Here is a 16467-nt window from a genome sequence, read left to right as displayed (position 1 = left end):
TCTGCTTTTCTCTTCCTGTCCGGTGGACGTCTTCTCAGCTAGGTGTCGAACATCCTCCTCAGACTCCAACGATATCGCCGAGCCTCTGATCAACCGGTTCACTCATTATGCTGAAAATTTAGCGGAAGCCCTCCCCGCTAAGCCATATTTTCACTTCAGTTACTATAATCCAGGATTTGGGAGATAATTCCACAATGTGTGTTTAGCGTTACACCCAAGGATTGTTTCTGATATTGAGCCGGTGCATGGAAGATAATGTAATCAGAACATATTTTCCTGCTAAATGATTTGCATTTTTATCGTGTAATTAGTCCACAAGTCTGAGATCACATGAAAAATCTGGGATTCAGAATGTAATTTAAACCTGGGAATGAAGGTGTAGGATTTAGAAAAATGTAAAACAAACATTTATGATTAAATTACGGTGTTAAATCAATAAGAAATATATATATATAAAATTGTAGATAACGTGATCATCAGATTTTAATTTTATACAAATTTGAGTATTTTTAATGATGCTGTAATATTTTTTATTATTTCATAGGAATCTTTCAATTGATTTATTTTTCCTTCAAATTATACTGATAATTTAATTTATGGAAATTTTAAAAATACTTATTATTATTACTGTTGTTATTATCATCATCATTTCATAGGATTTTTCAGTAGATTTTTTCCTTCAAATCATTATTTTGATAATATGATTTGGAATAGAAAAATGGCAATGGAAAAAAGTTTTTTTTTTTTTAAACAATAATAATAATATTTCATAGGAATTATTAAATTAAAATGTTCCTTCGAACTGTCATGCTAATAATATAATTTGCGATGGAAATTTCTTAAATTAAAAAAATGCAAAACAGAAGCATGGTCTCCGACTTTTGGACCCCACTGTATGTACATGTTAAACAGTCTGCATGCAGTTCAACAGATTAACTCATGTTTTCTCTTTTTCTTTTACATCTAGTAAATATAAAGAAAGAAGACAGAGGAGAAGAGCATCAGCTAAAAAGGAACAAAAAGGATAAAGGAAGAAAAGCGTCAATGAAAAAAAAAACATACAAAAAGAAGTTAAGAGGAAATCCTTACACCAAGGCTGTCAGGAGAAGGCATTATATATCTCTGTAGGGACGCAAGACTGACGCAGCCAAGCTGTGGATGAAAAAAGGGGTTAGCTTTCACCTGGGACAGCCTTTCAGGTGGAGGAGAAGAGGAGAGGTCATCATAAAACTTTTTATTTTTCTAAACTTTTTTAAGTTTATGGTTTCAAAAAGATGAAAAAGATGAGTGTATATATCTATATAGCGATATATATGTATGTATAAATATGTTACAAAAAAGAAGTGAAGAAAAAAAGTAGTACAAATAGTGCAAATAGCAACAGAGTGATGAATTAGTGCTGTAGGAGGGGGGGAGGGGGTGTACATGTTGGTCCTTCACACCCCCCGCCCCCCTCCCACCGCAGACCTCCTTGTCCGGCCTGCGCGAGGAGGCCGGGCAGAGAGGCTAAAGGGCCCACCAGACACGATTCCATGAGGCCCCTCTTCATCCAGAGCCCTTGAATATATGGCACAGCTGGGTCTTCCATCAGTACGTTTTTGTCGTGGGTTGAACTGCATTGCTTCCTTGGAGAAAAGGCTTAGTCGCTAGCATGGGGCAGCGATCTTGTCAAAGCTGTTATTCATCCCATCTAGAGGTTAAAAAACGAAGGCAGACGAACTTGCATGGGACTCCAAAATTCAATCAGAAGATCCACTTACAATACATCAGGTTGTTATTCAGGTGTCGCATCGAATGGGACAAGAGAAGACACTGTAAATAAACCACCCGATCTGAAGGAGGGAATGCGGTGTCATCCCGCTGTTGTTTGTTTGTAGCACAATACGAAATGGCCCGTCGGCAGGTTTTACTGGGATGTGCGCGTGTGCGTGCGTTCTTGTGTGTGAGTGGTTACGGGCGGAAGGGGGCTTTATAGAGTTGTGTTGGGTCGCGGCGGCCCCGGAGCCCAGGGCTACCAAAAAGCATTTCATTGTAGTGTTGTGGAGGTGGCCGTGCTGTGTAGTAAACACTTTTGTATGTGGTGTCATGAGGCTACAAATTAAGAAAATTGGAGCTGTCTTCCTGGTATTGTCACGGGAGTTTCCCTATCCATCTTGAAAATGGGTTCCTGCCCGCTGCAAGGTGGAAAACGACATGCCAGTTTAGTCATAGGGTTGCGAGCAAAAGTTTTATTAAAAATCGATTACCTTTATACTTCTAATGAGCTCCATTTCAGTGACACATCCTTATATATTTAAACGTTGTACTAATTACATGCTGCTCAGCGTGGTCAAACGTCGATTGTAGCCATTTACTAATGTTGTATTATTGTATTACCAGTATGAAAAACATTTATATATGGATATATCTATTTGTGACTTTGCGACCCTTCAAGAGGATTGTACCTTTTTTGTTTTCGATGGTGGTCCAGGTTTATTTTCGGCGACGATTTATGCAAGTACTGAGAGATTTTCACTTGTGTGGCATTGTTTCTGTTGTCTGTATATTTGGTTCAGCTATTGAATGTAATTCAACTTTTTATGTACATGTCTTTGTTTTTTTAAGCAGTACTTTGTAAATGTGTGCACATGGTAAAGCAAGTCTTCGTTTTGAAGCCAAACCCGATGGAGATACTGTACTGTCCAGCTGACCACAGGAGCACTCCATCTGGCCGACGGACATTATCATGACCCTGCAGGACAATAGCAGAAAGACATAAAACGATTGGAGGAGACAGAGCAGAATTATGCTCTTTGGCTTTTATCGACAGCCACGTTCTTTAATTCATTTTTTTTTTCTCTTTATGCAAATGGCGAACAGTTGATCCACATTTAAACGTCTCCTGTCATAGGGTTTGTCACTCTATAATCTATGTTGAAAACGGCAGTATGTTATCAAGGGAAAGAAATGCACTGTAAAAAAAAAAATGTTGTCAGGTTACCTTGAAATCTGCTAACATCTAGATTTAATGGTTTTATTCAGGTCAACATTTTCATTTTAACAGGACTGAATCAACCTGACTACATTAGGTTACATAGATGAAAGCAAGTGGGTCAGATCAGGTAGAAATTCATCTTTAAAATAACAACTGCACATTTTCACGCTTTTTACGGTGTGTATTTTGGCTCAGTGGGAGGAAATGGTACATTTAATAGATAGCCCACCTCTACAGACAGCATTCCCAAGCTTTGCAAAATCATGCGCTTCCTCGGACTCAGGTGTTACATGACAGAACTGATGTGTTCCCTTCCATAGGTAATGATGCTACTCTTCCTTGCTGCATTTTTCCTCACAGAACAGAACTTTATTTTCTACAAAGCTGGTGACTTCTATCTCAGCGACTGTACTACTTTGTTACCCGAAGGATCATTGAAAACAGTTCGCTGGGTCAGATGCGAAAGCTAGCAACGGGAACTTCGGCGAAGATGTGTTGTTTCAGGGACTCTAAAAACCGAGTGGCGGATTCTGCTCTGGAAGAGATTATGACTGAACAACCTAACAAAAAGATGTCAATTCTACAGAGATCCGAGACCTCTGGGTTTATTTATTTGCTTTAGTCCGTATGAGACATTACTTGTTTACATGTCCTGGTTTTTCCGACCCTGCTGTGAGGTATATGTCAGCTTTTGCACTGTATTCTTTGGCTTGTTGTCTTCCTTCTACTCTGTTTCCTCTCAAACAGCCCATTAACCTGAGCACCAAAGTCATTCACCGTCTTCCTCGACCCAAAGCAGAGAACCAATGCAAACTGTAGTCTGCTTATAGTCTATTGTCAGAACTACGATGAGACTCAAGCGCATGTATCTGCCACTTGTTCCTTCATCAGAAACGTCCTTCAAATCTACACTGGTCGTCTGCTCTAGATATTAGGGCAGGTGTAAGATCAGCTATGCAGCTCACCTGTGTCTGCACAGTTCCCTTGAACTTCATTCAAACGCAGTCAAGCCAATGGAAATGACAAACTTATCTTGGCAATTGCTTTTCCCAACACGAAAAAGGAAAAAATGAACTCCTGCCAACCTGATTTTCCTCATCGCCATTGCCAGATCCCCGAAGCACAAGAGTTTGAATGGAAGTCAAGTTAGTTGTCTCAGTGATAGTTACCTTCCATGTAGCTTGGATGTGTATGTGTGCGTATGTGTGTGCGTATGTGTGTGTGTGCTTCCAGCCCCTTTGTTTTCTACTGAAAATATACAAAAGTTACTTCCTCTGTCATCTCAATATAAAATGTATTATATTAAAGGTTCTCTTCATGTACAACATGAGCTCTACGCAACAAGAAATCTATCATTTGGGTTTTTCTTTTGTTTGTTTTCATTTTCTTTCATTCTTTTTCAAATTTTGAAGTTGTTCCAAATACATGAGCGTGTGGGGGGGGGGGACTATAGAAAAAAAAAAGAAACCAATATAAAGTATTCTATTTACAATGAAATAACGAAACTTCTGCTGTCCTGGATCTGTACTCTAAATTTCGGTTTTCTTTCTGTATGCATCCAATGTGCTTCAAACAACCAGTACTGTTTATTAATGAAATCATTATATTATTATGATTATGATTATTATTATTACTATCATGATTAATATGGTTATAAATAAATATTTCTTTCTTCAATAACAGAGACTCAAATCTCTGAGCTTGTCATATGCATGTAGCATCTTAATTATGATGTCATTTACTGCATTGCACTTCACATACACTGTAGAATATACACTGTGTACATTTATTGCACGACTCTCTAGACTACTCGATTCATACATTGTCCTGTTCTATCAGATATAGGATGATTTAGTAGCATATAATGTGTACTTGGTCTCTAATGCATGTTTCTCAAAAGCCTATTGTTTTTTACTTGTAGGTAACATAAAACATTTTTAAATTATAAGTGTCAAACCACAAGTAAATCCATGCCGCTTCAGATCTTTCTCACTGCTTTCACAAATTATCATAGTCGAAGATATACACTTTGATTTTACTTTGATTACATAGGTAATTGGGGGTCAAATATAATGCTAAGATAAATCTGTACGAGTTCCTGACAGGTTTTTTTTTTCATCGTTTTTATGTTTGGAGACAAACCCCTGCATAGTTATAGCACTCATGTAGACTGTTCACGATTGTTTCTGAATTAATCACTATTTTAAATGAGCGAATGAATCAGTGACTCATTCATTTAGATAGTTACATGTTTCCTGAATCAGTGGCTGCATCTGAAAACGTGTCTTTGCGGGCAGCGTTTGCGCACGAAGGCACCTCACGAAACTGATTTAGCCAGACTTCTGAGGCAACATAATGGTTTAATGATCTACAGCAAAATAGAGTGAGCTTTGGTGAAAACTAAGCAAACATTTAATTACTACAATAGCAATTTCTCGCTAGAAATGACATCAAAAGTGGAAAACTTTGGTCAAAAACGTACATTTAAACACAAACTGACCACCATCTGCAACTTTCAGACGCACGGAAAACACAGAGCCAAATTCAAGGACCAGAGCAAAATGCTGTAGGTACAACATAAGTTAGTCACATTCTTTCCAGATTTCCAAATTTCTTTGATTTAAGTTCCCTTTTCTCCTTTTTCAGGCATTTGTTACTAAAGATGTTGGTTCTTAAATACAGCAATAAAAATACTAAATATTGACTGTCTGGAAATAAATTCCATCTAAAAATAACCTTTGAATAAGGTACAATTCTATAACCGCTGCTGAAAAATATTTGACCCAGTTTGTCATTGTAGCTTCTCCGTATGTATCACTGCCAGTGTTAAGTTGTAGAATTGAGAGTGAAAGGGATGATGGGAGTTCTAGCCCAATTTGTCTTTTGTTCCCTTAGGGCCACAAGACAAAGTGGTCCTGTCCATCTCCACAATGATCATTTACCTACACAAAGCAAACGCACCATCGATCCCCTTCGCACCCTACAAAACAGCACAAAGACGTTCACATACCTACGCTAACGAACAGCTTTCCACCTCCAACATTGATCCCATGGTACGGTACTTTGTCTTTCCCTCATTACACCAGCTTTGGAAGGTCTCGTCCAATCAAAGAAGACTTTACACCTCGTCTCGAGGTCACTAGAGGAACCTCTTGAAAAAGAAACAAGTAAGAAGATTGCACTGGAAGAACAATAGAAAGAGACACAAAGCTTTTATTTTTATCTCTTTGTCTCTTTTAATTGCCAATATCTTTATTTGTAATCAAAGAAAGAGCTATTAGCTGCTTTGAAATGCAAACACACATGATCCAGATAGGTGCACGGAACAGGAAAGAGAGGAAAATGTAAAAGAAAAGAAAATCTAGTCATACCCGAGCATGCATCTTCACAAGTATAAGTTTTAACATGGCAAAACGCTTTAACGTATACCATCATAAAGACCTGTGGGGCAGTTCACGCATCTTGACATTTCTCCATCCCTTCCTGCAAAAACCCTAAATAAAAAAGAGCTCCACATGGAATTTTGCATCCAATCATCTTAAACCCGCTGTCACTTTTGCCTATATAGAAATCATCCATTCATGGCCAGCGTGAAGAGTTGGTTCACTCTGGCTTTAAATGATGACTGACAGACTAGACAAGCAAAGTTTTAGACACAACCCCAACCCTGCCAGCGGGAGACAAAAGCCGCCGTTCCCAGGATGAAAGCTATTAAGAGTACATGCTAGCTTGCCCCCTGTGCTCTGCGAGACTTGTGTTAATTACACATGAATATCGCATGTAACAACAGGCTATATCCTTTCATCTGAGCTTGGCGCAAGAGAGAGCCAAGCGTCGGAAGAGGAAAAAAATGGCAAAGCATTAATACTAATCACTGGTGCGGTAAATTAATTTTGGATTGCTTCTCTGGATTCATACAAAATTGTTTTGTTGAGGGGAAAAAGGAGATTAAAGCTTTAATTATACTTGGTAATTCATTCCACAAAATAAATCCCCCCTTTTTAAAGGGTCTCTTTCGATGCGGTAATGTGGTGTCTGTCACAGGGCAGGCTTATAATGAGAACCAGCAGATGAGGTGTTCACCCATTTCTCATTTTAAATTGAGCAGTAGTATCTTCCAATGCCCCTCCCAATCTGACAGACAGTTCAGCCCTCAAAACTACATCCTGATGCCATTGGTAAAGGAACTTCCTGTAAAAAAAAAATCACATGGTTTGGAAAGGCTTCTGGAAAACCAACTGTAATTCAGGAGAAATAAATCACTATTCACTTGTCTATGGAATTATCACTTTGAAGAAAACAAAGAACTCAGCATTTACAAGCAAATACAGAATAAACTAAATATTCTAAGAAGGTTACAATACAACAAATTCTGAAATGAAAATAATAGTATAAGTTTTACGCCATCTAAGAGTACAAGCAAGACTCTTTTTAAAGTTTTCAAAGAATTCAAATATAGATCACTTTATTTCTTTTAAAAAAGTATATTATTTAAGACTTTTATTTGAAAAGTCATAGGATCAATTTAATTTTATAATTTCAATGAAATAATTGTAAACTTGCAGTATGAAAAAAATAAACGTTTTGGCTAATTCAAAAGTTTGGGAACTAATTGGATTTTTATAACATTTGAAAAGTCAATTTAAAACACTTTGCAATAAACACCAAAAATTCCAAAAATGTGGGTAGTCTAATTGTTTTCATTCTCTTTTTTCTGAGATAGCAAAACCAATTTGATGAAATAGCCTACTCTCATTAAAGGGATAGTGCACCCAAAAATTACCCCATGATTTACTCACCCTTAAGCCAGGTGTATATGACTTTCTTCTTTCAGACGAATACAATCGGAGTTATTAAAAAATGTCCCTGCTCTTTCAATCTTTATAATAACAGTGAATGGCGGTCCTGATTTTCAGGAAATAACTAGCTTCCCACAGACGGCCATACACATCGATTTACGCTCCTGACCTGACGCATGACGTATTGATGAACACGGAAGTGCAGAGGATAAAGCAAAACAAAACACCATTCACAAATTAGAAGTCTAAAACTAGAATTTTTAAAGACAAATGTTGGAGGATTTCGATAAAAGAGAAGAGGAGCTTTAGTTTGTTGCCCAGTGTCAGTCACCACAGGGGTGGTGATGGCGGAATGGATAAGACACATGCCTTTGGTGTGAGAGACCCGGGTTCGAATCCACTGTGAGACACCAATGTGTCCCTGAGCAAGATACTTAACCCCTAGCTGCTCCAGAGGCGTGCGACCTCTGACATATATAGCAATTGTAAGTCGCTTTGGATAAAAGCGTCAGCTAAGATGAATAAATGTATTACTATTTCGGTCTTTTGTCACGCACTCCCGCCACACATTGTATTTCTCACGCGGAAAAACTATTTATAATATATTTAATATGCCGCAGCGAACAAAATTTCACTCGCCGCGCCGCTCTCATATGGACCCGGCAGGAATCAAGCGCATCTCCTCTGGAGTTCTAAGTTGTGCCGCCACTTATCAGCCAATCAAAAAAAAGAAATTGGCTACACAATAGCCAATCAGAAAATAGCCCAATTGACCCTTCGCTAAGCCCCGCCCTCCCTGGTTACTGTTGCTACGCCTGGCAAGCTTTCTCGCCTGGCACGTGTATTACAGTGTGTATGCACCGGTGTCAGACATTCCCAATGAGATAATCAGTAATTTTTGTCGAACGTGTGAAATATCTGAGCGAGCAAGACAAAAGGGACTGCAGTATGCATTTGAGGGATATATCCAGGGGCGTCATGCAAGCCAAAATTCTGGGGTGGCACAATCTGAGACGTTGCAATTGTTTTCTGACGGGTGATATGGATCATGTTAGGAGGGGTCAGGGGGTTTCACCCCCTGAACATTTTTAAATTCTGGCTGCTAAACATACCATTTTAATGCAGTTTGGGAGGGACATAAATACCTTAACGGAGCTAGCAGCAACCCTATTCTATCTGAGGACTAAGTTAAAGTATCTATTTTGTAAGTTTATGTAAAAGACAGGTTGATGAAAGAACTGTAAGCTCAAATTCAAAAGCTTTTGAAGTCTACTTCATTAAAGCATGTTTACACACACACCGACTGTACACTTACTACAGGCCTACTACACACGATTTTAAAAACAGTACCATTGCAGTTTTTATGTTGTGATTTTAAATTGGTATGTGACCTAAGAACAATCTTACATTAAAGGTACATAAAGGTGCTGAGGTCTGACTTTGTGGTGGTCTGAAATTAAGTTATTTTAATATTAATATGTGATGAAGGACTTTGAAAGAAGTTTGACAGATTTCAGTGCTGAATAAGGTTAACACTACCCCGTTTATTTGAAAATGGTTAATATTTGACAGAAATGTAAAAAAGTAATCAAATCCAATGTAATATGTAAAATTACTTTAGTAAAATCATTGAAATACTGTAGTTACACTGCTCATTATTATATTTTAAATAAGGAACTTGTTAAGAGTACAAATTTTATGGCAGGCAGTAACGTTAGCCAACTAGTTTACGGTTAGACTAGCTATCGATAGTGCTACACTGACACAACTTAAGTTAATGCTCTGAATTCCCAGCTAATATCAAATCCATAACTTTTTGATCAAATTAAAATTTCCAGGTCAACCACAAATAATCCCACTACCTTTTAATTTCATCCGATAACTAATTCAATGCCGATTTGTTGCTTTGCCCACTTACCACTTCAAGACCATCTGTAAAACATTGCCAGCTCAACGTGCGAGACGAGCGAGTTGCTTGCACATACACAGCAAAGATTATAGAGCGCTGCGCGCGTAGCACAGATACCATATTAGGAAAAAGGGGCGGGCTGATGCTGATCGATTTATTACACATCCAGAAGAATACATTTCAGTCGTTATAGGCTCTGGTAATTATGGAGCATAATAGGAATAAAGTTGTGACAAAAAAATTATCAGGGAGGAAAAATCTGAGGGGGCACGTGCCCCCTCACTTTGAATGGGCATGACGCCACTGGATATATCCATGACATAATATGCACTGATTAGAGAATAATTTCATAAAAATTTAAGCTAAAGCCATTAGTCCCAGCGCAAGCAGCAGCCGTCTCATACGCTGACCATTCAAAATGGGAAGCACACAAATTGAGGAACAGCTATGTTCGTGCACAGCAGGGTAAGTGAAATGTGAAAATAATCTAATAATTATAAATCATACGGCTTATCCATAAATCTTGTGGAGAAACACAAACAAAAGCCGCGATTGGATTGGGTTAAAGTTACTCAGTCGGGGGGAGTAGGTCGTCGTTTAACAAAATGGTGAAAACATTTTTTAAAGTATGTCAGTTAGTCTCCATATTGTCTTTAATCGTCTTATTTTACGTTAAAATATATGCATTATGAACAAAGAACCGTCATTATTTTCAAGCAATAGGTGTTTTTGTTAATCCTGTCGACATTTAGATGTGAATGGGGTCTCCCACACTGCTTGATCCACACCCATCATTTCTCATCTCGGCTTTTAGATTTTCGGGAAGGAAAAAAATTCCACTCCCCGTACAAACTTTTAGGATACCGGGTATCAGATTTGCAACAATCCATACGCACAACGCTTCCTCATGTTTCCCTCGCTCGAAAGCTTGCCAGACCTCCCGCGCCTAGTTACGGTTGCTAAGTCACGATTGGCCAGTGGTGGTTTTCGGGCGTGGCTTAGCGAAGGGTCAATTGTATCTGGGTAAGATTTAACCAATGAAAAAAAAACATATCCTGGAATTGTTCACATGATTCTGCTACAACATCTTCCGAAAGTTTCGTTCACCCACAGAGGAAACCACTGGAGCTCCGAGCATCACTTTGAGCACAGAATAAGACATGATCTCCTGTTTTAATGTTACAACAAATTCACAACTTGTTTGACACAAACAATGACAACTTGACTGCTGATAGAGAATGTTTGCCAGATAATTAGCATCCGTTTTTCACGAGTGTCTGTAACTTATCCAACAGTTTTACAGCCTGTTCACTGACAAACCTGCTCAGAACAAGTAGTCTAGGCCTAGTCATATTTTCGTTATCACACGATGACTGACATATTGTCATGAAACACCACAATTCCCACGACCCATCACTCAGGGTTGTCACTCTTGCCTGTTTTCAAATCTTGAGAGCCCTTATTATAATAATAATAATAAAAAATAGTTAATTAACCAGAGATGGAACTTTTTGTACACCGCGTACAAACCACTGAAAACGGTTGATAAATGTAAACGTTATTTTTGTTTTTATCCAGAAAAAACGCAGCTCACCCGTTTACTTGCATTTGTTTACAGCGCAGTCTTGCCCTCAGCTATATGGTGGACGCGTTGAGTATCGCAGCAATGTTCCAAAGCGGCCTATAGGACGTCTATGTATTTATTATGTCTATGGTTGCTCCTTTCAATAAGTGCGTTCCAAACGACTACATAATGGCTCACAAGTGCCCTGCTCACTCCAAATTTTTAATTTCTCACTTTTTTTTTGCCTGGGAGTTTGACAAGAACCATGAAACAGCAGTCTAAGTGAGGTCTGGCAAAGCAAAACCACAGAAATAAAGAAATATCTAGGGGGAATAATAGAGATGGAGTGTATCAGGAGGGGAAGTAGACTATACTCAGAGACAAGGCTGAGATCACAGACTCAAATGAGAGTAAATATTTACTAAGGGCTTGACGAGAGCAAGAGGGAGCATTCAGTCATCAAACAAACAAGCACAAACACAGATACACACACACTTTCTGTCTGGTGTTGCTGGAAGATCTCATTAAACGCAGGTCAGCTTTTGTCTGGCCACCTCTGGGCTCAGACTTCACTAATCTGCCATCACAACTGCATTGTCCAGCATTACACACACACGCACAGATTTCCAGACACAAGAGCAAACGCACGCTTGCTCCCCAGTGTGTGCTCTGTCTACAGGTCTCCAAATCCCGCCGCAAACAAACCACAGCAACACTGCTGATCTACTGCTAGCTTTCAGCACGGACCAGAAAGAGAGAGATGTTGGGGTGACAGAGGGGTAGTATTGCCTGCTTTCATTTTACTTTAACCCTCTTGTGAATTCTCCCCCTTTGATACATTCAGTCTGCTTAATGAGAAATGGGTTGAACCCAGCAAAAATGTCTCCTCAGACAGTCCCAGTGTGTATTTGTGCATACAACTAGAAATGTGTATACATTTGAAACATCTTTTTTGATTTAAGGGGCCAGCCATTTTGTGTTTATAAAGAAAAAGTTTACCCAAAAATTTGCCCAACCTCATGTTCCAAATGACTATATAAATCTAAAAGCACCATACATATAATTTATCATAAATGTCGACATCAAGTTAGAGACATCATTTTGTGACTCTAAATAATGTATTTGGAATGTAATATAGATTAGATAGAATAAAATTGTACAATAGAATACACATTGGCGCTATATAAATATATATATATATATTTATTTATTTATTTTTTATATATATATAATAATAAAAAATAAGAGTTAAAAATAAAGGTTCTTTAATTGTCATCTGTGGTTCCATGAGGACACAAAAGGTTTGTAGGACATTCTACTGAAGGTTTTTAATAGTAAAAAAAAATGCTCTTTTAGATTTTCTAAATGTTCTTCACTCTACATACATAAAAAGAAAGGATATATTTATTTATTTTGTAAACTTTTCCAAATCAGAAATAAAAAGCTTCATACAATTTAAGTGATAACATTTTTCCCCATAATATATTACCATGAATAATTCACCATACATACAAATTTGAATATAACAATAATAGCAATAATAAATAAAAAATCAAAATATGTAAATAAACTTTAAGATACATTTACAAATGAACATAATATCATTATAGGATAAATAAATAAGAATAATAATTCATTAAATAAAAATACATAAATAATAATACAAATCAAATATTTGACATATTCATGGTCTGATATAATATTATGACTATATATGACTATCATCGTGCTTAAATCAATCAGTCTCCACAAACTTAGTTATAATGATCAATTAAGGGGGAGAATCTTCATCTTCTCAAAATATGCGATCATGGGTTTCCATTAAATCCAATAAATGTTTTGAAGAGATTAAATATTAAATAGTTTTATTAAATAGTTAATTTTCTCTAATTTTAAATATGATTCCACTCACATATTCTCACTGAAGCTTTAGGTGGGTTTGTTGACTTCCACTCCAATCATTTTCTTCTCCTAAAGTGGAAAAATAAAGGTTCTTTATACTGGACAAAAAGTAAAAATATCCTGTTTAATTTACGGTAAAAAAAAAAACTGGCAGCTGTGGTTGCCAGAAAATCATAGTAAAAAATACCAGTACTTGTCACAGTACTGGTATTTTTTACTACGATTTTCTGGCAACCACAGCTGCCAGTTTTTTGGGGGTTTTTTACCGTAAATTGATTCATTTTTACTGGAACATTTTCCAGTATATTTTACAACTTATAACCGTATATTTCACAAAGTGATATAATGTTAAAATAGCTACTTTAACTACCAAAATCTAACTTTTTCCTTAAAATGTACCGATAACCAATCAATAACTCATGTGGCACAATAGAAAGCCACATGTTGAAATCAGAGTTTATCGTAAGTGGACTGTTCACAAAAACATGGTCAATACTTGTATATAGACGGTGCACAGGGTCATACACACAAACACAAAACACCATCAGGGCACACATGACACTAAAATAAACAATCAATACAAATTACACTAATGTACATTACTGGTAACAAAAAGAAGAAAAAACTAAATTATGTATTGGAAATTTAATCATATGTGATGTGTAATGCAGGGACTTTTTTTGACCCTAAATTATATTGTAGTTCATAGTTTTTACTTGCAAAAAAACATAAATTTGACAGTACTTTACAGTAAAATTGCATTTCATCATGTAAAGGTAAATAAACCAGTTACAGTTCACCGTATATGGTATAACTTTTTGGAACCTTTATTTTTAAGAGTGAAAAAAAAGGTTATTTTTCAGAACTGGGGGCCAGGTTCATGAAAATCTTCTTAAGAGCGAAGTTAACTCTTTCTCCGCCAGCGTTTTTTTTTTTTTTAAGTTGCTAGCCACCGCCAGCGTTTTTGGCCATTTTCACAAAAATGTCATGGCCCCCAGAATATTTTTTTTATAATACATTGTTTATAATTTTATATAAATATCTGAACATGCAATACAAAAAAAAGAGCAGGCCCTCTGCTTTTAAAAAAAAAACTGTTTTATTCTAGCTTCATGTATTCTTTTTTTTATCATGTTTCACGCTTCATGTTAAGGTTCAGTTGTTTTTTCATTTTTATTCATTGTGTTTTTCCCCCCTCGTGGGTTTTTTGCTTTGTGTTTGTTTATTTTTGTAATAAACCATTCTCCTGCATTTGAGTCCTCACACCTTTTTGCCTTACCCGTTCCGTGACATAACGATCCGACCTCATGAGGACTCAGCAGAGAAGAGGGGCCATGCCAGGGACTGTTCACGTTCCGTTTGCCCAGCGTGAGGCTGTTCACGTCACGTCTGCCCAGCGAGAGACTGTTCACGTCACGTCTGCCCAGCGAGAGACTGTTCACGTCACGTCTGCCCAGCGAGAGACTGTTCACGTCACGTCTGCCCAGCGAGAGACTGTTCACGTCACGTCTGCCCAGCGAGAGACTGTTCACGTCACGTCTGCCCAGCGAGAGACTGGTCACGTCACGTCTGCCCATCGAGAGACTGTTCACGTCACGTCTGCTCAGCGAAAGACAGTACACGCTCTGTCTGCCCAGTCAGAGACTGAGCACGTCCAGTCTGCCCAGTCTGAGACAGATCCGGAAATGCCCATTTGTGTGGCCGCCAAGGCACTTACGGACTATCTGGAGCGTCTGGCTCGGATCCTGGACATGCCCGTGTCTGCTGTTCCAGAGCCGGAGCCAGTGTCTCCTGTTCCAGAGCCGGAGGCAGAGCCTGTGCCGTTCCAGAGCCGGAGGCAGAGCCAGTGCCCGTTCCAGAGCCGGAGGCAGAGCCAGTGCCCGTTCCAGAGCCGGAGGCAGAGCCAGTGCCCGTTCCAGAGCCGGAGCCGGAGGCAGAGCCAGTGCCCGTTCCAGAGCCGGAGGCAGAGCCAGTGCCCGTTCCAGAGCCGGAGGCAGAGCCAGTGCCCGTTCCAGAGCCGGAGGCTGAGCCAAGGCCTGTTCCAGGGCTGGAGCCAATGTCTGTTCCAGAGCCAGCGCCTGTTCCAGAGCCAGTGTTTGTTTCTGTGTTTGTGTTTGTTCTTGTGACTGTTACAGTTCCTGTGTCTGTTCCTGAGCCGGTGTCTGTTGTTCCTGAGCCGGTGTCTGTTGTTCCTGAGCCGGTGTCTGCTGTTCCTGAGCCGGTGTCTGCTGTACCTGAGCCGGTGTCTGCTATACCTGAGCCGGTGTCTGCTGTACCTGAGCCGGTGTCTGCTGTACCTGAGCCGGTGTCTGCTGTACCTGAGCCGCTGTCTGCTGTACCTGAGCCGGTGTCTGCGGTACCTGAGCCGGTGTCTGCGGTACCTGAGCCGGTGTCTGCGGGGTACCTGAGCCGGTGTCTGCGGTACCTGAGCCGGTGTCTGCGGTACCTGAGCCGGTGTCTGCGGTACCTGAGCCAACGCCCTGGCCGCCCGAGGGGTCTTCACTGCCATGGCCGCCCGAGGGGTCTTCACCGCCCTGGCCGCCCGAGGGGTCTTCACCGCCCTGGCCGCCCGAGGGGTCTTCACCGCCCTGGCCGCCCGAGGGGTCTTCACCGCCCTGGCCGCCCGAGGGGTCTTCACCGCCCTGGCCGCCCGAGGGGTCTTCACCGCCCTGGCCGCCCGAGGGGTCTTCACTTTCGCCCTGACACCCCGAGGGGTCTTCACCTTCGCCCTGGCCGCCCGAGGGGTCTTCTGCTTCGCCCTGGCCGCCCGAGGGGTCGTCTGCTTCGCCCTGGCCGCCCGATGGACTGTCTGCTTCGCCCTGGCCGCCCGATGGACTGTCTGCTTCGCCCTGGCCGCCCGACGGACTGTCTGCTTCGCCCTGGCCGCCCGACGGACTGTCTGCTTCGCCCTGGCCGCCCGATGGACTGTCTGCTTCGCCCTGGCCACCCGATGGACTGTCTGCTTCGCCCTGGCCGCCCGATGGACTGTCTGCTTCGCCCTGGCCGCCCGATGGACTGTCTGCTTCGCCCTGGCCTCCCAGGAGTAAGCGTTCTGTTCCTCCCGTCTCGCCCTGGTCTGTCCCTCCCGTCCCGCCCTGGTCTGTCCCTCCCGTCCCGCCGCCCTAGTCTGTCCCTCCCGTCCCGCCCTGGTCTGTGCCTCCCGTCCCGCCCTGGTCTGTGCCTCCCGTCCCGCCCTGGTCTGTCCCTCCCGTCCCGCCCTGGTCTGTCCCTCCCGTCCCGCCCTGGTCTGTCCCTCCCGTCCCGCCCTGGTCTTATGGAGCGTCTGGTAGCCGCTCCGTAGGGAGGGGGTAGTGTCACA

The 16467-nt window shown here is 40.7% G+C and overlaps 1 protein-coding gene across 6 annotated transcripts in view; it reads left to right on the top strand.

Annotated features, from left to right (window-relative positions):
• The window catches only part of rbfox3a (RNA binding fox-1 homolog 3a), a 441507-nt gene extending 436856 nt beyond the window's left edge, over nucleotides 1–4651 (top strand). For all 6 annotated transcript variants that reach the window (XM_077200542.1, XM_077200545.1, XM_077200544.1 and 3 more), the window contains one exon: nucleotides 968–4651. In XM_077200542.1, the coding sequence (XP_077056657.1) occupies nucleotides 968–970 (3 nt within the window). In that variant the 3' untranslated portion in view covers nucleotides 971–4651. The remainder of the gene's footprint in view (nucleotides 1–967) is intronic.
• The last annotated feature ends 11816 nt before the right edge of the window (nucleotides 4652–16467 follow it).

This window comes from Siphateles boraxobius, unplaced genomic scaffold, assembly GCF_051911475.1.
Source record: "Siphateles boraxobius isolate OS27281-9 unplaced genomic scaffold, OSU_SipBor_1 46, whole genome shotgun sequence".
Classification (NCBI taxonomy): domain Eukaryota; kingdom Metazoa; phylum Chordata; class Actinopteri; order Cypriniformes; family Leuciscidae; genus Siphateles; species Siphateles boraxobius.
The sequence above is the reverse complement of the archived record's forward strand: the minus strand, read 5'-3'. Positions and strand labels throughout refer to the sequence as shown.